This window comes from Castor canadensis, chromosome 3 (genome assembly GCF_047511655.1).
Source record: "Castor canadensis chromosome 3, mCasCan1.hap1v2, whole genome shotgun sequence".
Lineage (NCBI taxonomy): Eukaryota > Metazoa > Chordata > Mammalia > Rodentia > Castoridae > Castor > Castor canadensis.
This window is the reverse complement of record NC_133388.1, coordinates 151,990,585-152,013,147: the sequence shown is the minus strand read 5'-3', so window position 1 is coordinate 152,013,147 and position 22,563 is coordinate 151,990,585. Positions and strand designations below refer to the sequence as shown.

The window sequence follows — 22,563 nt, the reverse complement described above, 5'->3', positions numbered from 1 at the left end:
TTTTTCTCCAGTCGGTGATTTACATTTATTCTTCTCTTCCTTTAGCACAAGACTGTGGGTAAGATTACTTTAGGTAAAATTCCAACAATTACCCATCCTTTCCTAATTCCTTTTACAGACATTTCTTAGTTACTTTCTTTTTCCCCTCCATTTTACATGATTGGTATTCAAGGATAGTGAGTTTTCACCCCTTCCTTTTCCCTGACAGACTCCCTATGGCTCATGCTTCCCTGCAATCACTTTCACTGTTCCTTAGTCATAGGTTCTCTGAAGCTCCTAAAATTATTTCCAACAAATTCATTACCTTATCTATACTACCATATATTCATTCACATGAATGCACATGTGCATCTCTAAAGCAGTCTATATTTTTCATGAGGCTCTTGTACCTAACACATCGCTTTGACAGTAAATATTGGAATAATTTATTATCACATCTTTTACATATGAAAAAGCTGAGTAGTAGCTTTAAACTATCTGTCCAAGTGTCAGGTATAGACTGTGTTACCGTGATTAGAACCAAACCACATATTCCTTCTTTTTTTCCTACTTACAACTAAGAAGAAATTTAAAACTATGTCAACTGTCAATTTTAATAATAATAGTGAACACTTACTGTGTGCTTAATAAACCATAGTTTCATATCTATAAAAGTGAGTTTTAAAAACCTTTACCTCAAGTCAGGTATGATGATACATATCTGTAATTCCAGCACTCAGGAGGCAGGGAGCAAGAGGATTTAAGTTCCAAGCCAGCCTGGGCTACATAGCAAGATCCTGTCTCGAAACAAATAACAAACAAACAAACAAAAACTTCACCTCATATATTATTAACAAATATTAACTCTGTGCCTAAGTTTCCACTCATATCTATAAGTGGGAGTAAAATAGCACTTGTCTTACACAGGCATTGCAAGTAATAAATAAGCTAGTAAGTGTTAGTAGTTAGACTAAAGCTTCACATAGAATAAGCGCTCAGTCTAAGTTAGCTGTTTAAACAAAGAGGAGCTAGGAATAAAAATTTTGTTAAAAGTTAAGACAGATCCTTATAAATAACACTTTTGTATCCTAACACCTGCTGTATTATATGCCTTTATTTAATAATTAGAGTACTTGCAGTAATCAATACAAAATTTTCATAAGGTTTTATGTGGAAGGAATTCTAGCTTCTGAGTATAAAACAACTCATGTGTTTCAATTACCAAAGCTGGTCCCAAATCAAATATAATAGCGGGTGGATAGGCTGTCATATTTTTTAACTGAAACATGTAAAAGAAACAAAAATGAAATTTAAGAAAAATTTTAGATGAGACCCAAAAGTACTCTTAAAGGATAGTAACAGATTTGCGGCCAGCAATTTTACTTGAATGCTAAGTAACTTAAGTTTCTGAAAAGCCTCCAAATATGAAGAGGATCACAACTACGTTGAACACTAATGTATTTGATAGTGGCACAGGAGGTATCTGTTGTTTTTAGGTTAAATTTCAAAGGCAGGACTGTAACCAACACATTACCCATTTCAAAGGACTGAGTGAAGACTAACACAGCAGCTGGAAAAGAGGAAGTAATACCTATATAAACTCCCCTCAAATCCTTGGCTCATCCCTGAGCTAAGCAAACACTAAAGGACTGCTCTGAGAAACTCAATGAAATGTACAAGCTGTAAGCCGAAATACTGAACATGAGAAAATTTTAGTAAAACAAACATAGCAATACACGAAAATAGACAGTATCATGACTAAGCAGGATTTAACCTGGGAATGCAATGTTGGTTTAATTTAAAAAGTTAACCCATGTAAATCATATTAATGGGCTAAAAAATATGGTCATTTTGATAAATATGCAGGACTTGACAAATTCAATACCAATCCAGTATTTTAAAAAACAAGCTATTAACAGCAAATTAGCTATAGAAGAGAAAATCCTCAAATTGGTAAAGGACATTTATAAAAAAAAAAACACACCAGATGATGTAAGTCTAAGTGCTTTCCTTCTGCTGTCAGGAGGAAATGTGTTTGACTTGTTCTTGGTATAGTTTTCACTACTGCTATTTCAACACTGTACTGCCTTAAAAAAAAAAGGGGGTGGGGGGGCAAGAAAAGAAGTAAAGGGCATACATGCTGGGAAGAAAGATTTTTTTTAAGGTGTAATTTTTCACCAATAACATTACCATCAAGGTAAAATATCCAAAGGAGTCTAACAGAAAAGATTTAAGTGGCTTCCAGGAAAAAAAAAGATTGATACATAACAGTAATTCATTACATTTCTAAACACAAAGAACTGGAAAATAAAATGTAGGAAATACCATCTTCAATAGCACCCAAAAGAAAATAAAACAAAAAACTTGAAAGAAAGTTAACAAAACAGATGTAAGAGCTATATCCTGAAAACGGCAACAGCTCACTGACAAAAATTAAAGAAGACTTAAATAAAAGGAGAGACATACCAATGAACTAGAAGACTTAATATTGTCAAAATGTCAATTCTCTGCAATATAAATTTAAAACACAACCCTGGTCAAAATCCCAGTAAGCTTTTGTTTTTAATAAAAACTATCAACTCTAAAATTTCTATGAAAATACAAAAGACGTAAAAGTACTCTAACCATTTTTAAATAGAATAAAACTGGAGGACATAAGTTCCATTTCACATTAACATCAAGCCGGAGTAATCTATATGTAACACATAAAACACTTTTATATTATAGAGATGTATAATCAAAATAATGATAGAGATACATAGATCAAAGGCAGACAATATAGATCAGACAACAGACATATATAGAGTAGAAATTTCAGTAATTAACTCATATATATGACTTTTAACAAAAATCTCAATTGAATGAAGATAGGGTAGATGGTGGTATGCAAAAAAAAAAAAAGATCTCAAACATTACCTCATACCTTATATAAATATTAACTTTAAACTCTAAATGTATTATAGACCTAAATTGCAAGAATAGAAACTATAAAACTTCCAAAATTTTCTTAAATTACTTATGACTTTGGATTAGGCAAAGATTTCTTAAACAAGGCTCCAAAAGCATGAGCCACAGGCTGGGGGTATAGCTCAGTGGTAGAGGGCTTGCCTAGCATTGGGAAAGGACCTAGATTCAATCCTCAGCGCCACAAAAAAAGAAAAGAAAAAGCTTGAGCTAAGCCACTGAAGAAAACTTGCATAATTTGAACATCACTATAAAAATCTTTCCTCTTCAGAAGAGATTGGTAAGGACATTAAAAGACAAGCCACAGAATAAGAAAAAACAATTTGCAAAATATGTACCCAAAAAATGACTTTATATGGAAAAAATAATTATTTCAATTTAATACCAAGAAAGCAGAAAAAAGCAGACAAAAGATTTATATAGGCTGGATGTGGTACACGCCTCTAATCCTAGCTACTTGGGAGGCATAGGTAAGTCCAAGGCACCCCAGGCAAAAGTGAGAGACCCTATCTGATTACAAACTAGATTTGCTCCTACTCGCAGCAAATGAGTTTGTATCTTGCAGTTGCTGGTGTCCTTGTCTTCACCAGTCTGACTGTCCTAATGTCTTTCCTTGACTGACTTCCTAGATGTTAGACCACCTAACATACTTCTGATTGCAGATTACCATATACTGCTGCCCCTTAAACCAACTTCCAGGTTTATTCACATTGACATACTTGAAAGATCATTAGCACCTGAGTTCTTTGACTGTTGGTTAATCCATTACCAAAACAGACCCTCTGAACTGTACTCTCCATGGCCTATGGGTCCAAGTTCTCCAAACTCTGTCATGTTACAGCATCAATAACTGTCAGGAATTGTGAAAGAATAAAAACTGGCTTCCATCTTTTAAAAGTCTTACCTAATCTATTTTTAATGAAGCCCATAGAATTTTAATCCAATGTGATGAATAAAAATAGATCAAAGTCTATGTTAAAATGAAAGACAATAATGAGAAAAGAAGAAAGCCAGACACAAGTCTAAGGGTCACACAGATGGGAAAAGGAAGAAATAAAAGCGATAATGAGGCAGAGAAAGACAAATTGATGAGAGAGACAAAGAGAGAAACAGAGAACCAAAAATGAAGAGCTTACTTACAAAGGCAGAAAGAGAAAGAAATAGAGATAGGAGCAGGAGGTGAGGAGAGAGAAAATCAGACATAGGCAGAGATGGAAGAAAGACACAAAAATCAATGACAGAAAAGGTGAGAGAGAGGAGTCAGCCCATTTTTTTCCTGTCTCCCTCTCCAGTTTTATCTATCCATCCTGGAAAATAAACAAATAAAAAAAAGTGTCACTGAAACTCCAATTCTAAATCATATCCACTTTGCTGCAGTGAAAATGAATGACCAGGGATTTCAGTTTCAGTTAGTGTATGGAAGAGGGATGGAAGTTAATAGCATTAAAAAAATAGCAACAAAAAAAACCTATCTCTTTGTCATCTTTCCACCAGTTTGTACATCCTTTCCGAAGCTGGTTTGTAGATTATCCATGCTGTACAAAAGAGGAAACTGAACCTCATAGGCTTCTGAACCAGAGGGAAGAACCCAGCCAGCTCCATGTCTTCCTTCTTCCCTTTAAGCCCTAAAGGACATCCTCTAAAGACCATGAGGGCTCTTCCTCCTTGTGTTTGTTCAGACTGTGCTCCATCCTCTCTGGGAAAATGCTCCATCCCTCAAGTCCCAACCCCAATCCATTCAGGGACTGAGTCTTGCCCACCTCTATTCAGGTGTGCAGTGTAGGGACTGGTACACAAAACTCAGAAGTTATGTGTGTCTGTTAAATTAATAAATGTACATACATAGGTTCTAGACATATATATATACATAGACATTACACATGTTCACTACTTATATAACATAAAATAATTTTGTTCATAGTACTAACAAAACTATTCTAGCAACTTCCATCTAACTATATTCTTTCTCCAGTGTTCTCAATATTATTAATGTCATTATTATCCAAACTACTCATCCCAGCTAAAAACTCTTTTAGCTAATCAGGAAAGCCTGTTGCTCTTATCTTCTAAATATCTGCTAATTTTTTTCTCATGCTATCTATCCACATGCCCAATTCTTTTTTTAAACTCTCCTTAACGGATCTTCTATCTTTTCCATCCCTACATTGTTCCTAGTAATCCTTCTGAATCAGCCACATTCTTCACAAGACAGCTTTAATGGAAAGAATTGACATTGAACTCCATATTTCTATATTGGGAAAATTCCCAGTTACACTTCAATACACCTCAATCACCATAGTCATTTCCTACATGTCTTTCTCCTTCTCTGTCCACATCAAATTCTCTAATTCCCTACACTTATAGCTTTTCCCTTCCACCAGATCTCAATCCAGGGGCATTCTTACTCGTCCCTTTTTCCACATCCAGAGTTTTGAAAATTCAGCTGTAATTACATTTCATTCCTGTCTCTGTATTTCCAATGCTCTTGAAACATATTTATTATGACTTATAAACTATGGTAATTATTTAAGCATCTGTATCATTACAATGTGAACTGTACAAGAACAGATTGTCCCACTTACTTTTTTCAGTATCACAGGGCTTAACACAGAATCTGTGCATGAATGGGGCCCAATAAACATGAGAAGAATAAACAAACATACCTTTCTGTGCTTTAATTAGTTGCTTTCCAATTTCTAGCGTCACATAGGCTGTGCCATTTAGTACTATGTCAGTTATGGTCTTCCAAGCATTAGGAGAGAGTCGTTCAGTGGGAGAAATAAAATTCCCTGCTGCATTGTTTATCACAATCTAATAAATGAGTAAGGTAAGTTGTAAAAACGTTTAAATGAGAAAGAACATTTTCCCTCTAAGGCTTTTATTTCTGAAGCTTATTAATCCAAATAATATAGTACAGCTGAAGGTTCATCGTCAGCTATGAAATGATACCAGGGGATTTGTTTTGGTTTTATATTTTCTGAGTCTGTGGAAATTTCCTAGGTTATTCCCTAATTTCTGAATCCTGACACCTGTCTTTAAATTCAGTTAGACTCTTTTATTAAGAAAACAAATACAAATTATGCATATTTTCTATGTGACTACATGGTAAATTTCAAGGAATCTTTAAAAATGACCTTTAATTTCTGGTGTCATTTTATTTTAACTTATTATTAATTCTTGGTTGGTAACCTGTTTCTTTACCATCAGTAAAGATTCTGCTTAATACTACAGCAGATGCCATACCATCAGTCTTTCTTTAACATAGAACAGTGCTCTCTTTGAAATTATTGGAAGAAATGGTTTCTTTCTAATGAATTAAACCAGTAACAGCAAAATACCAATTTATATCTTAGGTCTTACAAAAATAAATGTGGAATTTCTTGTAGTTTTCCTTTTTGTATTGCTCTTCTCCACTGAGAAGGCTAATCAAAAGTTATTAGAAAAAGCAAAGACCATGAATCATTTAAACTAGATATTGTGTTCTTGGATAACTGCTCTCGTTATTTCCATAATCTTATTAAATAAATGAAATCAGTTTTTTTCTATGATTATCCATGTTTGTTTTAAGTATTTCTGAAAGGAAATAGTACAGCAGTCCACCAAATCTTTTCCTTGCTTTACGTAGAGCTGGTATTTTTCTAGGGACAGAAAACAAGTGCTTTTCAACACAGGCCTTGCTCACATCAGTGGTTTATTTCCTTTGTGCATCCTGGCAGGTGTTTTCAACATCAAAAGCCTTGTGCTTTGGCTTCATTTCTATTATACTTACATCAGGATGTCCTGCAATTTTGATCAGTTCCAACACAGCATTATGAACCATATCAGGATCCTTCACATCACACTGAATTGCATGAACCTGCAAAATAACAGAGAATAGAGAAACCTACATTTTCCAGGTTTCCTAAAGCAAAAACATGAGTAAATTATTTAAGTATGTCATGATTCCTAAATCTAATTTAAATAACTACTTCTTAATATACCTTATTTCCAGTTTGAGAAGAAATTTGTTCTGCAGTAGCTTTCAAAACATCAATGTTCCTAGAAATAAACACATAGTACTTTGTGTAAGTTCTAAAATGTTTTCATATTTAATTCCTTAAGTTAAAGAACAGAGCATCTATATTTCTAAGAAAGCACAAACATTATATCTACACACAAATCAATTTGAATGAATTCATTTTTTAAAAGTGAAGTTTAAACAATGTTCATATATTTGACATAATTCATTGAATTACTCTTACTCCAGTTACTTGGGCATTACCTATTCATAGATTTAAATTATTTTCTTAATTATAATCATTATGTTTATTCTTCTGCTCAAGCCAGCATTATAAAAGAATACATTCACACTACAATGTTAGTAGGTTTCAGGCCAAATTTTTGGATCTGGCTAACCTATTTGCTTTAGTCTTGCGTCCTTAAAAGAAACATAAAAAATAAAGCATGAATGTAAATTATGCAATACTAAAATGAAAACAGTATTTTAGAACTCACTCTCTCTCTCTCTTTCTTGACTGTACTAGGATTTAAACTCAGGGTCTTGCTTAAAACTTTTAAACATTATGACATAAGAACAAAAATGTTCTGGCCAATTGCATTTATAAATGACACAGTGACTGTCCTTCCGAAAATTTTAAACTTGGTCTATCGAAATGTTTAGACTGTTCAAAATTGGAGAAAGGGTGAATTTTCTGACCAGTCTCTAAAGCTCCAGACTTACCTACTTATAGGTACTAGAGCATGATTAAATAAGAAATTCCTCTACATTCAACACAATTGATGTTTTGAAATATCTGTCCATCTTAAAGAAAATGGACTACATCTATTATCCCGGCACAAAATTAATTATCAGTTGAAGAAGTAATAATAATCACTCCCACTGAAAACAAGGTGGCCTCAGTGTAGTTCTTTTTAACTTCATCTTCAAATACAGAAAAAAATCTATCGCTGGATTTGGGGCAAGGACGTCAGCAGTTGAATAATTGTCATTTCTTTAATCATCTCAAGTTATAATTGAGTTTTTCCAAAGATTTATTTAATTAATCTACAGAATATTTCATGTAAGGTTAAGATGCAAATCAATCCTACAACCCTGGTAATCAATGTTTTCACTTTTGTGGCACAGATGATTTCTTCAACAGACGTGCAAGCAACTTACTAAGACAGACCAACTTACCGGCTGGCTATCACACACTGAGCACCCAGGTTGGACAGGAAAGTTGTCATTGCTTTGCCAAGGCCAGTACCTCCTCCAGTAATGAATGCCACTTTTCCTTGAAAAGTATTAGGTGGCAGCATGAGTTTTTGAAGGGGTGGAAAAAATTTAGACTGTGGAGCATTGATGTTTTGATACAATGTTTTTGTTCCATAACTGAAAAGCTAAAAGGGAGAAAAATTGAAACTTGCATCTATGCATTTCCACAAGAGATGAATTTTTAAAACTTATTCCTGAATTTAATGATAATCAAATTCTTAGATTAATACAAACTCATTATAAGCATATAATTATTATCCATAATCAACATGTTCAATAACATGATGAAGTGGTTAAAAAAAAGCATGGCTCATCAGAATGATCTAGGTCACCCTCTTGGCTCTGTCCTGTCACTCCCCCACCCTCCACGGGACTAGAGTTTTCACCTGTCCTTCCTGTTTTGGGCTGACTCAGCTATGGATGGTCTCTGGAAACCCAAGCATTCCCCGCCCTCAGAACTTCCCTCTGCCTTCCTCCTTGTTCTATTTGGTTTTGTGGGAGAGGGGATATGCCAGGGTGCCAGGCCAGCTGCATGAGGGCCACAGAGAGACGCTAGATAATGTGCCTGTTTTATAACTCAATAAAAAAGCCTACTCTAAAAATTCCCTTTTTGTTCTTCTGCCCTTAACTGAGTTGGGAGCCTCTGCCTCCGGCCTGCATATCCTGGTTCCCAGGTCACAGGGAAGCCGTACACATGTCCCTTTCCCTTGCATGCTCATTGGCATCTGGTAAGGTAGTTTTCTGCTTAGGGGCACTAACATTAAGTAGGAGAGGACAGTACATACCCGAAAACCCTGGAGTAGCCGTCCCCTTCAGCTGTGGGAAGGCCCTGACTCACTGTCACTTTGAAGTTGAGGCGTCCCTCCCTCTCCCCCTTACTTCCTGTATTCTAAACACTAGTAACAAACGTGTTTACACAGAAAAAAAAAAGCTTGGCTAGGGAGCTAAGTCATAGAGCAGAATTTCCTCCCACATCCTATACCACAATCGTGTTACTTAACCAATCTGTGCCTCAGTGTCTTCATCTGCAAAATAAGGACAAAAAAGAACCTTCTTCACAGGACACAGTGAGGATTACTATGCATTAATATAAGTAAAATAACTATAGTCATATATAGCACATATAAATGCTAGCATTAATTTTTACAGGTGCTTTATTCAAATTTAAGTTTAAAAATTATGAAGTATTTCTGTCTGTTAAAAGAATAACTTGACCCGGGCTTGGTGGTATATACCAGGTAGTCACAGCTACCTGGGAAGCTGAGGCAGGAGGATTTCAGGTTGGAGGCAGCCTCCTCACTAAAAAAATAATAATTTGGATAAAAATCACATTCCATCTTTAAATTACTGAGAAAAAGTTTTTTCAAATGTCTTTAAAAGGTTTATTAAATCAAAGGCTTTCTTCTGACAAATAAATTTTAAGTCCAATTCATTTTAAACTAAAAAAAATTTGTATTGCTACATTTCATATTTTATAATTTATAATCATACTACATGTGAAAATTATTATTCTCTCACACTTTAATTATAAAAACAAACTTTAAAAGTTACATAAGAAATCACAGGAGCCAATGTTCATTAAGTGTTTACCATGGCCAAGATTAAATATCAAACTATTTAATCACAATAACCATAGGAAATGGGTGTATTTTTATTCCACGTACAAGAAGGTCTCAAAAACATGAAAAATACTGACAAAGTTACTGGGCCAATTTTCATGCGTAGGCTGACAGACTCCTAAACATTCATTTTGTCTATTCTCTGAGTGCCTGCTAGGCTTAATGATCACACCAGGGAGTTATGTGATATTCTCCCTTCAGTTAATGGTGACAAGGTCAAAACTCCAGAACTGTCACTTCTTCCTAGAGCATTCCTATAGCTAAAACATTGCCATCAGCCTATTTATCCAGGATATCTAAAAACTTGCCCTAATAATTGGAAATATGGTCAATGATCTAGAATAAGACCACCCATCACCTGGAAATGACAGAAGAAAATGCTTATGCTGTGATGGTAAGTAAAAAAAGAAATAAATATACATTATGTTCTTCATTTTGCAGTGCTGGGAATTAAACTCAGGGCTTTGTGCATGCCAGGCTAGTGCTCTACCACTGAGCTACATCTCCAGCCCCCGGTATGTTCTTAACTACAAATAAAAATAAATGATTAGAAAAAAAGGTTAGAAAGGAAAAAGCAGCAGTAAGCAAGACTGAATATTTACCATATGCCAATGTCATCAGTAGACCCTCTAACATGACAGTCTTGTGAGGTAAATTCTACAAAATTTTCTCTTAATTTATAGAGGAGAAAATTAAAGCCCAGAAAGATCAAACAAACTACTTTTACAAATAATAATAGTTAGTAAAGAAGACTCAAACCCGTGATTTGCCTGACTTTCAGAGCTGTCTTTTAGAGTTATCACAAATTGATAGGATTATGGGTAATTCTTTGTTTTCTTCTATTTGGTTGGTTTTAACTATTTTCAAAATCTTCCTAGTAAATATGATTTGATTCTATAATCAGGAAAAAAACACAGACTGAAAGACAAAATTTGGGAATGTATATAAAATAGCTGGTGAAGATAAATTGGCAAATCTGTCTATTTTCCACTCCAGTCTTATTTCTTTTAGCTTCATTCATGTTGACAAAGCATTTTTTTTTGCATTCTTTTGCCAAAGCATAATAATCCAAGAAACCTACAATAATCTTTTCTACATAAATGGCAGATTTACTTAGGGCTGCCACCCACCTCCAGAACTATCGTATTGAGATTGAATCAGGAAGTTTGTACCAGTAGGCTGGTAAGTTTGTTACTACCTAATAATAATAATGAAAAAAGTACTCTAAATTTTCAAGCTCTGCCATGAAATTTTATGTACTTAGTGTTAATTTGTGTAGGGAATTTGATGTAAGGCTTTATGAGAGATAATTAAACAAGATATTTACATACAACTTTTAAAGTTTACTTCAAAGCATTTTTTCAACCACATAACTGGTACAGAAAAGTATATAAAGGTAAAAAATGTCACATCTGAGGATAATAATTCCTAGTTAGTGTCTACGATGTAACAGATAATTACGTAAGTCTACCTCTTTTATTTTATTTGAGCTGATCAATACTGATCTTATGATTTCACTTCCCTACCAATCTAAAAATGCAAAAAAAACCTTGCTTTTTTAATTCACAGCATATATGTGAATATAAATTCACCATATATATTTAGGCCAAGGAATGCATTGGCCTAAAAGTTGTTCATTTCAACATTAAGACCCACAGAGATGATCAGACCTCACAGAATCATTTCTAAAGCAACATCCTAAATAACCTAAATTTTCATTTGACCATTTCCTTCTGAATTACAAAAAGTTGATACAAAGTAATCTTTGAAACATTTTCAAATCTTGTTTTGCTGCTTTTCTACAAATAAGTTGTTTGTAAATAAGTGCCAAAAAAGGAAATCATACCTTTCATATCAAGATTGATTTCTCTGTCTATCTTTGGTGACCTAAAATTCTTAAAACTCTCTAAACTCTTCCAATTTTAGCAACACTGATCTATTTTTTTAGTGTTAGAAGCTTTAACTCTCCTCAAGAAGATTGGGTAATCTGCCTCCATACTCATCAGTCTCCCACATCATATAAACAGTATCTTCCTCTTTCACGCATTCGTAACTTAAAGCAACTAAACTAATGAGAGGCAATCACACTTCTATTATTCAAAATTGCAATTCTGGAAGAGTCTTGACCCCTCCCTAGAGGATAAAAAGTATGTACCTAAATTACTTAAGGATTTGGGCTACTTTTAAAATGTCTAGAGTAAATATCTAATATGGAGATACACTGGTGATTCCTAGGCCAAACGTGTTTTAGGAGGCCTGCCCAATGCTTTGAAAATCTGAGTCAACACACATGAGTAGGTACAACCATGACTGCCCCCCTTGGGAGATCTTCCAGAAACCCTTCTTCCCCCTCCCTTCCTTCCTTCCTTCCTTCCTTCCTTCCTTTTTACCATAGGTAAGTTTCCTAACTTTGCAAAACAAATTTGTATAAAAATAATATTTTAATGTGCTACACATATTTTTCAAGAAAATTCAGTTTCAAATCTATTAAATTCATAAGTCAGACTCTCATAAGGAAGTTGTAAAGTTGAAGGAGTCAATATTTAAATAACCATTGGCCTACTGTTTTACCACCACCACCCCTGTCACTATTAATTAGGCCTCCTCATTAAATCCCATTCCTCAAAAATACTGATCCCTTCCAGAGTCAAAAAGACAAAAATCAAATTCTTGAACCTGGCATTCAAGTCACTTATACTATAGCCTCGGCCTATCTTCTTAACCTCAGTTCTTACCAGTTATCTTCTGCAAAGATAAACTCTGTACTTACTAACCCTTCAGCATTCCTAAAATTTGCCAAGCACTTTCATCCTCTAGCCTCTGCTCTGGCTTTCTCTTCAGCCTGAACTATCCACTTCTTTCTCAACCTAGCAAAATCAGCCTCCAAAACCAGGCAAAAGTACCAACATCTCCTTTCACACTTCTGTAGAAGATGTCTCCTCAGTTATAAATGGCAAAAGAATCTCTGCCTTCATCAGACTCCAGGCTTCCACTCTAGGAAAGCAGGAAGAGCACCTTAGTCATCACTTTAACAGGGTTTCTGGTATCAATTAGGCAATCAGTAAATGTTTGTTTTATTGGATTTAATATTGGATGGCCAGGCTCTCATTCCTTTCAAAAGTGCACAGGTACAGACCTATAGAGTTTCACATGAATTTTTTATATAAATTCGGCCCTTGCAAAGAGCTATTTAAAAAAAAAAATTAGAAGTCATTTCCAATGATCAGAAATCATGGCATCTTAAGTTAGCCTATACTTAGGGAAAGAAAATCCAAATCTACTGATATGTGGGTATTAACGAGTCATTTACTAATAGAAGAACTGGGCAAATGGCTTAAAAAAGTAGTCCACATAAAGAACATATATGTGTATGTGTGTGTGTATTTATAACTCTATAAGCATATCTAAACAAAATAAGATCATTTTTCTCTTACCAGAGGGGTTGTAGTTCAAAATTTTATAATATATAGTACAAGAAAGCAGCATCTTAGTAAAAAGTAGAAGTAAGTCATACTTTAAATCTAATGCTATGAATTGTGGCAAGTTCTTTGGAGTCCAGCTTGGCAACATTTATCAAAATGTTAAATACAGATACCATTTGATCCAGTAACTCCATTTTCAGGAATTTATTCAATAGATATACTAACTCATTTGGAGAAGGGAATGAAGAACTTCTGTTCAAAAATATGCATTAAGGGGTGGTGGGGGAGCTCAGTGGTAGAATGCTTGTTTAGCATGTGTGAGGCACTACATTCAATTCTCAGCATCATGGAGGAGGGCAAAGATATGCATTAAGATGAAAATGAAATTACAAAAATTCTATTTTAAGCACATTTAAAATAAAACACTAATAAATTTAATACAGCAAGTATAAGGTTTGTTAATTAAAACTATGAAACATCTTTAAGAAACTACAGAAGAGGCTAAGCATGGTGGTACATGCCTATAATCCCGGCTACTCAAGAGGCAGAGATAGGGATGGTCAAGGTTTAAGGACAGCCCAAGCAAAAAAGCATAAGACCATATCCAGTACCATATTCAGTACCCAGACCACTGCCACTTCCACATAGTGCATGTGGTTCTTAGCAGGAGACATCTGAAAATACAGGGACAGCCAGGTAGGATGCTCTTCGGAATGCTCCAGTGCAGAAAAGGAGTCTTGAAGAATAAAGAACTGTCCTGCCCCAAATGCCAACAGTGACCCTGCAAACTTGAAAAAACTGAAGTGCCCAAACTCTACCACACCCACGGCTTTCCACAGGCATCTGAAGCTCATGCATTGTGCCTGTGTGGATTGCCTGAGCACATCTGCCCATTCCTTAAGTTAAAGTCGGGGCACTGCAGAGGCCGCTGAGATTCTGAGCACAGATCTGGTTGCCACAGCAACTTGAAGGTAAGGGTGAGCAAATATAAAAGAAAATGCCCCACTGGACTCCAAGCTCCAATGGCAAGGCTGAATCATGCAGTTGCCGGTAGCATGGCAGAAATTACATTTCTGAGTAATGATACATCTCATAGCAGTGAACCTGAGTCCTTGAAAGAGCAGATGCTTTGTGCTACAGGGTATTCTTCCCATTTTTATTATAGTTCTTATCTATCTGCAGTTAGATGTAGACCAAACAGATGCTTCCCAATACTACACAAGAAAGGGAGATGAATCAGAGAGATAAGTTAGGAGGGAATTTGAGATATTCAACTGGGATTTTCACTCCTGTCTGCCTTTCATTTGAGTTACCTCTTTTCAGTCTCCTATTCCATTACCCAAAACTTCCATGACTCTCTTTTTTGTACCAAAAATCAGAATCTTCGCTCTTACAAAAGGCTTGTTTTAATTTGGAAATTCACTTATGAGAAAGTTTTACAGGTAAACATGATATTATGATTAAGTATAGAGTTCACTTGTTTATTTATTTTTAGCAAATTTTGATTGAGCATCTACTATGCCCCAGGCACTATTGTAGGCAATGGCAATACAGCAGTGAACAAAACAGACACAGTATTTTCATCCTCAGGAAGTTTATATTTGGGGGGAACAAGAGACAAACGCATTGAATGAAATATATCATATATTAAAAGTTGGTATGTGCTGCAGGGAAAAATAAGGCATGGAACAGAGGTAGAGGGACAACATTGCTACATTAAGTAGGGTGGTCAGCAAAGGTCTCACTGACAGTGACATTTGAGCAAAGATGTGGAGGAGCTGAAGGATGAGTCACATAGTTTCCAAGTGAGCACAGGGACTAAGAAGGAAGTGTGCCTAGCACTTGGAGGAACAGGCAGGAAGCTGGTATGGCTGCAGTATGACAGGAGACAGGAAAAAGAGGAGAGGGCAGTGAGGCACCGGGGACCAGATCATGCAGGCTGAGTCAGCCACTATGCAGAAACTTTTACTCTGAGCTGAGTGAGAAACATCTGCAAAGTTTTGAAGAGAGGGCTAACATGATATACATTATGTTTTGAGAGAATTGTTCTGAATGGAGTGTAAGGGACAAGGCTGGAGCCAGGGAGACCATGACACTTGTATAGCAGGCCAGACAGAAGATGGTGATGGCTTAAATCAGGATAATAACTTAAGAAGTAAGGGATAAAATTACTTGCAAGTTTCCAGAAAACAAGGATGTAAGAAGTTACCACCACATCTGTTATTGCCTAATTCAATTATTTCTTCATGCTTTAAGCCCAATCTGATTACACTTTGACCTATTTCACTAAAAAACAGATAAACAGGCCTCCAGTTCATCGAAGAGATCAAGGCCATTCAACTGAGAACTTTTTCCATTTGTGTAAACTTCATTTCAATATCTGTTACTTTGTGTTCTAGAACGATTAAGATTGAACTGTGAACTAGAAAGAGGAAATGGAGGCACATTAGTTGAGGTGAAAGATACTGAGGGCAGCAGAAATAAAGAGGAAAAATGCATTCTGTACACATTTAACATGTAAATTAGCCTGAGCCCACATGCTAGCTAAGAGCCAAAGAAAGGAAGCTGGGCTTCATCATACAACACATGCTCAAACCTTCAAGTCCAAATCACTGGGCTCAGGAACCCTAATGCTCACTTCTGTTTTGGTCTCCCCCCTCTAATTCCTCATCCTAATGAGATCATGCTCCTGATCACATTAACTTAAGGTCTCTTGCTTACTAGGCAAGTGCTCTACCACTTGAGCCACATGCCAGTCTTTTTGCTTTTAGTTTGCTTTCCAGATAGGTCTCATGCTAACATTGCCCAGGCTGGCCTCAGGCAATCTTCCCATCTTCACCTCCTGAGTAGTTGAGATTACAGGCATGTACCACTACACCCAGTTCCTGCTCACAGTTTTCATGGTTCTACATCACCTCCTCGATCTTCTTTCCTTATCCCAGCCCCAGCCTTGAATCATCCGCCAAGGCCTCTCAGTCACCTCCTCAATCTCACTCTACTTCGAGTCTTTCCATATCCTGTGCCATGTCCTTATTGACAGATGATTGGTTACCCAAAATTTACCATTTGTCTCCACTCTTGTGGTCACTCCCCTGCCTTCAGGACAAAGCTCCAACTCCTTCATGGGACCTACAAGTTGTTCACTAATCTGTTCTCATCACCTGCCTCCTCACTCTAGCAATAACTTCTAGTCTGGACCTTCCCACAGGCCTCTCCTGCCTAGAACTTTCTTATACCTCTTCCTCTGGCTAGCTCTTACTCATCCTTCTGGTTTCAGTTTAGATATACCTAAAGAATAGTCCATAAAACTGGACATGGCAAGGAGGTACTTCTTCCCCAGTCCTGATGTCTCCCTCCTGTGGGGAACTTAGAGAATTCCAGCCTTCTTTCTGCTCCCTTAGTTACCCTGTCACAGTGGATGGTTTATGTCACTGGTGAACCCTGAGACAATCATTGAGCATGAGCAGACTTTAGAGTAAAGTCCTCTTTGGAGCTAACTCCTCTCAGAGGGCAGCATTCCAACCTCGCCAGGAGGTTAAGCTGCCTAATTCAGGAAGTCCAGTTCACAGGCCAGTTGGTTCTAATAATAATTGGGACTCATCTGTACTTTGTTTTTCAAACTGGAAAGAAGAGGTGCTTTATTTATTTTGGATCCCCTCCAAGATCAAGAACACCTATCCTAATGTGCACCGTGTTATCCCACAGTGCCATTAGCCTGTAAGCTTCTTGAGACCAAAAATCCGCAATTCTTCTTACCAGTACATAGTACATAGTAAATGATCAATGTGTTATACAAATACGGGCCCCCAACGCACTGACCCCAGACACCAGACCCATCTTTTTCCATGCACATTTTCTGCCCTCATACTTCACAAACTCCAAAATACCAAATCACTGGAATTTTTAGGAATAGGCCATACTCCTTAACTTCTTAATATATACTATTCTTTATGTCTAGATTACCTTTGAGGACCTATAAAATCCATCTCCTGAGTAAAAAGTCAGTTTTAAGATCCACTTCTTCCAGGAAACCTCTTCCCTTGCCTCTAGGTACACATAGTTTTGTTCCTATGTGTATTATACTACACATCACCATTTTCACAGTCTTGATGTCTGATGGTATCATTAAACTATTATTTTCAGAATTTCTGAATGTGAACCATAGTAAGAAGTTTGCTTTATATCACAACACAGTACACATTTACTTATGTTACAGATATTTCTTAAATGTTGCTCTGTGTCAGGCACTACACTAGGAATAATCAGTGAACAAGCCAATTATAATAAAAATTGTCTACAATTTTAAGTTGGATAATGAAGCACTTTTTAGGTTTTTCAGCTAAGAAAACAAAACAAAACACAATTCCAGCAGGCCTTACACTTCTCCCTACAACATTCAGTGTTATAAGACAATGAAACAATATTGACTAAACGCTAAAGGAAAAAATAAATGCAACACTGCCAAGTAAAATCATGTCACTCTTTTACCAGAACAGATGCCTGGACCTCTGTTCACCAAATGTTAACCCTAGTTATTTCTGGGTGGCCAGTTTAAGGTCATATATTACTTGTACTTTAATTAGCTGTATTGCTTAAATTAATATTGGTGAGCAATCATTTTTATAACAGATAGTAAAGCTACTACTCTTGATAAAAACAAAGGGAAAAGAATGGTGTTGTGTATCAGCTATCAAAGAATGAATCTACAAAGAACGGTAAATTTTGGAAGTTTCAGAGTAAATATACCATGAGACAAGTTCTGATAGATCCTATTTTATCCCAATCCTATTTTTCAAATCCACTTTTACTTCACTAAATTAATTTCAAGGCTAATATATTAGTTATCCATAGCTTCAAAAACATGAATGAGACTATTTCCTCATTAAAACTATGGATTATCTCCAAAGAATTAAGGTACTTAATTAGCAATTCCTGATAAACAATTGATTGTTTCCCTCAGGGGAGCCAAGAGCAATTGAGAACAGGATTTTTTTTCTGTTTTTGCATCCCCAGGACATTGCACTGGGCTGTTCAGCCCTCAATAAATGTTTACTGAATTAAATTGAGGCCTACTAGCTAAAGGCACAATTTAAAATTGCATTTCATAAATGAGTTTTCTGACAAATGAAACATTTCTCTTGGTTATTGTAACAAAATATTCAAATCAGGGGTTTTAATGGTAACAACTTGTATTTGCCCTCAAAAACATGATGTTCCCTGGAACAACCTCCCACTTCACAGATGTTAACACTTTGCTTCTCCCAGGAACAAACTCCAACCTCCACATATGAAGGAGACACATCAGCAAGTACCTCTCTCCACTCACAACCCCAATCCTTAAAATTTACCTTTGTCTTAAGCAAAAGAACTTCAAAATTGTCCAATTATAATAAATTTGTAAATAAGTTCTCTTCCTCCCTGTCAAAATATATTGTCTAATACTGTCAGAAGAATGAGATATAGTCTGTGTAAACTTATTACTGCATTCCTAATGATTTGTGTTAAAACAAAGAAAACACAACAAAAACTCAAACTTTTCTACCTCACAGAGCTATTGTAGATTTCCAATGAGACAGTTCTTAGAGAAGGAATCAGAAAATACATGGGGCTTTTTTCCCTCTTACCATTTTTGTTTTATTTTTTAATAATGCTCTGTAACCTTCTCTTTAAAAGAGAAATAGTATCAACAAAATCCTGTAGCCATGAACAAATTTTACTTTTTAAAATATATTTCTCAGCTGAGTGCCAGTGACTCACTTCTGTAATTCTAGCTTGGGAGGCTGAGATCAGGAGGATGGCAGTTTGAGGACAACCTGGGCAAACAGTTCACAAGACTCCATCTCCAAAATAACTAGAGCAAAATGTGCTGGAGGTGTGGCTCAAGTGGTAGAGCACTTGCTTTACAAGTGTGATGCCCTGAGTTCAAGTCCAGCCCCATCAATAAAATAAAGTTCTCTGACTTAAGAGAATCACCAGTCATTCTGTGTTCCCTTGGAACTAATGCTACTCAAACTTTCCTAAAGAATACACCATGGTTGCCCACTCTATCAAAAAGGGAAAAAAAAGTTTTTAACAGGTGGTAGATTAACTTTTCTAACTGGCTAAAGAAATTTATTTTTAATTTAATTTGTTTAAGATTTTTAAATTTAGTTGGGGTATAGGGATGGCTTTGGGTATTACTTTTGGTTTTGGGTTGTTTTTTTTCCTGTACTGAGGTTCAAACTCAGGGCCTCACCCTTGCTAGGCAGGCATTCTACCCCTTGAGCCACTCTACCAGCCCTTTTTAAAAATTTTGTTTTCCTCCCTAGTTTTCTTCACTTGCATGTTTTATTTCTATTACAGGTCCGGGGGAGAAATGCTGACAAAAGAGAAGTATGGGGGACATACAGATGGAAGCCATCATGACATGCTCCTCTTTCAGCTTTACTTCTGGGAAGAGGAGTCAATAGGCAGCCTAGCTTTTGAATTTTTTTTTTTTTTTCCTTTTCTTATTCTTAATCAGTACTGGAGTTTGAACTGAGGACCTCTGGTTGCCTGGCAGGCACTCTACAACTTGACCCAAGCCTCCAGCCCTTTTTGCTTTAGTTATTTTTCCAATATCATCTCTGGGATAGCGTCACACATCTTTTCCCTGGTGGCTTCTACAGAGATCCTCCAACCAAAAGCCCCCTGAGTAGCCATCACATCCAACTTACTTGTTGAGAAGAGATCTTGCTAAATTTTTGCCAGGGCTGGCCTTGAACAGATTCCCTCATCCCCATCTGGTATCCACCTCACCAGCAGCTGGACAGGTATGAGCCACTTATGCCCATACCTGGCATGCCCAGCCAGGTATGCCCAGCCTTAGTTTCATTTTCTTGTCTCTTTTATGTGGATTTCTTTTTTAAAAATTCGTTATACAAAATGGAGTCATTCAATGTCTCATCCCACTAAAAGAGTTGAGGGGCAGTGTGAATGAAAGGAAAACGCTGCTGGAGATGTCTGCTCTGGGAACTGTCTCACAGAACCAACCCAAGGAAACAACTACCTTATCTTTAAGCGGGTATTTTTCTGACCAACCAACTACAGAACAGCAAGCTATGACCTTAGGGCTAGTTTGCTGCCAATCAGAGCTTGCCAACAGCGACACTTTGGGAAAGTTCCAATGAACTTTCTTCCAAAATAACCTTGGTAGATTTCTCCATCCTAACAAAACCCTTGTTCCCTGAACATACCAAAGGTCACCCAGCCTGTCACTTCTGTTTGGATCGCAATCCTATTCTTTGCTTATTTCCAAAATAACTTTCCTTTATTTAAGATTCGTCTGTATCTATATTTTAAATTTGACAGTTTGTAATAACTATTAATTGCACAACTAACACATAAATGTTTCTTTCTCATTTAAAAAAAAGAGTTCAGATAAGGTAGTTTTCCCTCTGGGAGCCACCTCCCCCAACCCGGACGGGAGCCAGCAGTGCATATTGTATCCTTCCTTGCCTTCCTACCGAGGTGCACCACTTTGAAACTTGCAGGAGTGCAAAGACTTCGAAAACCACGTGCCTGCCTGCCCACTGACACACAGCAGACCTGCATCTATCTGATAGGGACTATGAAGCCGGCCCGGTTCCTCTGGCCTGGGACCACGACCTTCACCCTCCGGACTCCCGAAGACAACCTGTCGCGTCCCGCCGTCCTGGTCGGAGGCGCAGCCCTTAGCCCCTTGGGCGCCGCCTTACCCGCTGCGGGCCGAGGCCCCAGGGTAGCCGGGTCACCCGAGCACCGCACAGCCGGCCCAGCAACGCCATGGCGCCTGCACACCAGGGCTGGAGGCTGCAGGACCAGGACCGGCGGGGGACGGGCCGGGGTACAGGGTTCCGGGGCGGGCCCAGCCACCCCCGGCTCCGCCCAGGCACCCTCTGGCTTCGGGCGCTTATTCTCAGCGCGGGAGGCCTGGTGATGGTGGGGCGGGGAGTGGCAGTCTCGGAGTCCTTGTTGGTGGACTGGTTCCACCACTCCAGGTTTGCACATTGCAGAAACTCGCGTCACACACACACACACACACACACACACACACACACACACACACACACAATCACACACACACACACACACACACACACAATCACACACACACACACACACACACACACACACACACACACACACAATCACACACACACACACACACACACACACACACACACACACACAATCACCCACCGAGGGCTAGTACCTTTTTCCGTAACTCTTACGTTTATTTTTTAAGTGCGTGCTTAAGTTCCTGATCGAGGTGGCGCTGCGTCACAAATAACCAGAATAATACCTCCGATTTAAAACATGATCTCACTTCCCAAGGCAAAGCAGCCCTCGGGGACCTTGAGATTTCGCAGGACACACCGCCGCCTGTCGCCGAAATGCAGCATGACGTCGAAGGTCCAGCCTTTGCTTTCTTCAAGGAACTACCACACACCTAAAAAGCAAGCAGAGCATGTGTGCGCGTGTGTGTCTTGTATATATATTTTTAAAGATAAGTAAGCCTCATGAGCTTTGCGACCCAATAATGTCTTTATCAAGGACCTGAAAGCCATCCCTTTGAAACGTAATCATCAAGGAGGAGCCTAATGTCTCCATGGCTCCAAGTTGCAAACCAGCCTCCTTCATAAAGATATGAGAAATTTATTTTTCCTTTGAATCAAATCAATTAGTTACCACAGATGGCCACCCCAATTACAAAGTGAATTTAGAATGAATTATGTGTAACAACTATGTTATTGTTAAATCTTCCTTCTTCTTCTTCTTCTTCTCCCTCTTCCATCTCTTCCTCTTTTTCCTCCTCCTCCTTCTTCATTTTCTTGAGACAGGGTCTCACTCTTTAGTCCCCAGATTGGCCTGGAACTCACAATCTTCCCGCCTCAGGCTCCTAACTGCTAGTATGACAGGCATATGCCATCAGGTTCAGTTTTCAAGTTCTGCTACTTATCATAAGAACATACATGAAGATGTTGTATCTGCTAGGCTACAGAAAGCTGAGCTTTTTCTGACTTTGCATTCTCTTCTGCAGGTTGCCTGTGATTGTTGCTCAATACTTATTCAATAATAAAACTACCTTTGTGGAAAGGCTCTCTGGATTGATACAGATTTTTTTAAAAATTATATTGCCCCAATGCCACTGAGCTTAGGGCAAATTCTTTGATGTCCAGTCCTAAGTTGTGTAATTACTGCAGTTTGGACTGCTGGAGTAATACAGAACTATGTCTTCCAGAAATGGTCAGAGGGTTGCTCAGCACTGTCTTAGAGAAAGAATAAAGTGACTGAGGAATTCCTTGACTGGTGTCTATCTCCTTAA

The 22,563-nt window shown here is 37.5% G+C and overlaps 1 protein-coding gene across 2 annotated transcripts in view; it reads right to left on the bottom strand.

The window, feature by feature from the left end:
* Positions 1 to 21,253, bottom strand: part of Decr1 (2,4-dienoyl-CoA reductase 1) — a 36,994-nt gene extending 15,741 nt beyond the window's left edge. The window contains exons 1-5 of one of the 2 annotated variants that reach the window (XM_020156115.2): positions 20,954 to 21,253; positions 8,120 to 8,322; positions 6,924 to 6,981; positions 6,713 to 6,799; positions 5,607 to 5,754 (exon numbers count right to left, since the gene is read on the bottom strand). In XM_020156115.2, the coding sequence (XP_020011704.1) occupies positions 5,607 to 5,754; positions 6,713 to 6,799; positions 6,924 to 6,981; positions 8,120 to 8,322; positions 20,954 to 21,022 (565 nt within the window). In that variant the 5' untranslated portion in view covers positions 21,023 to 21,253. Of the gene's footprint in view, positions 1 to 5,606; positions 5,755 to 6,712; positions 6,800 to 6,923; positions 6,982 to 8,119; positions 8,323 to 19,933; positions 20,169 to 20,953 lie in introns of those variants that run through there. The other variant, XM_074068810.1, reaches the window with a different exon arrangement.
* Positions 21,254 to 22,563: the final 1,310 nt, after the last annotated feature.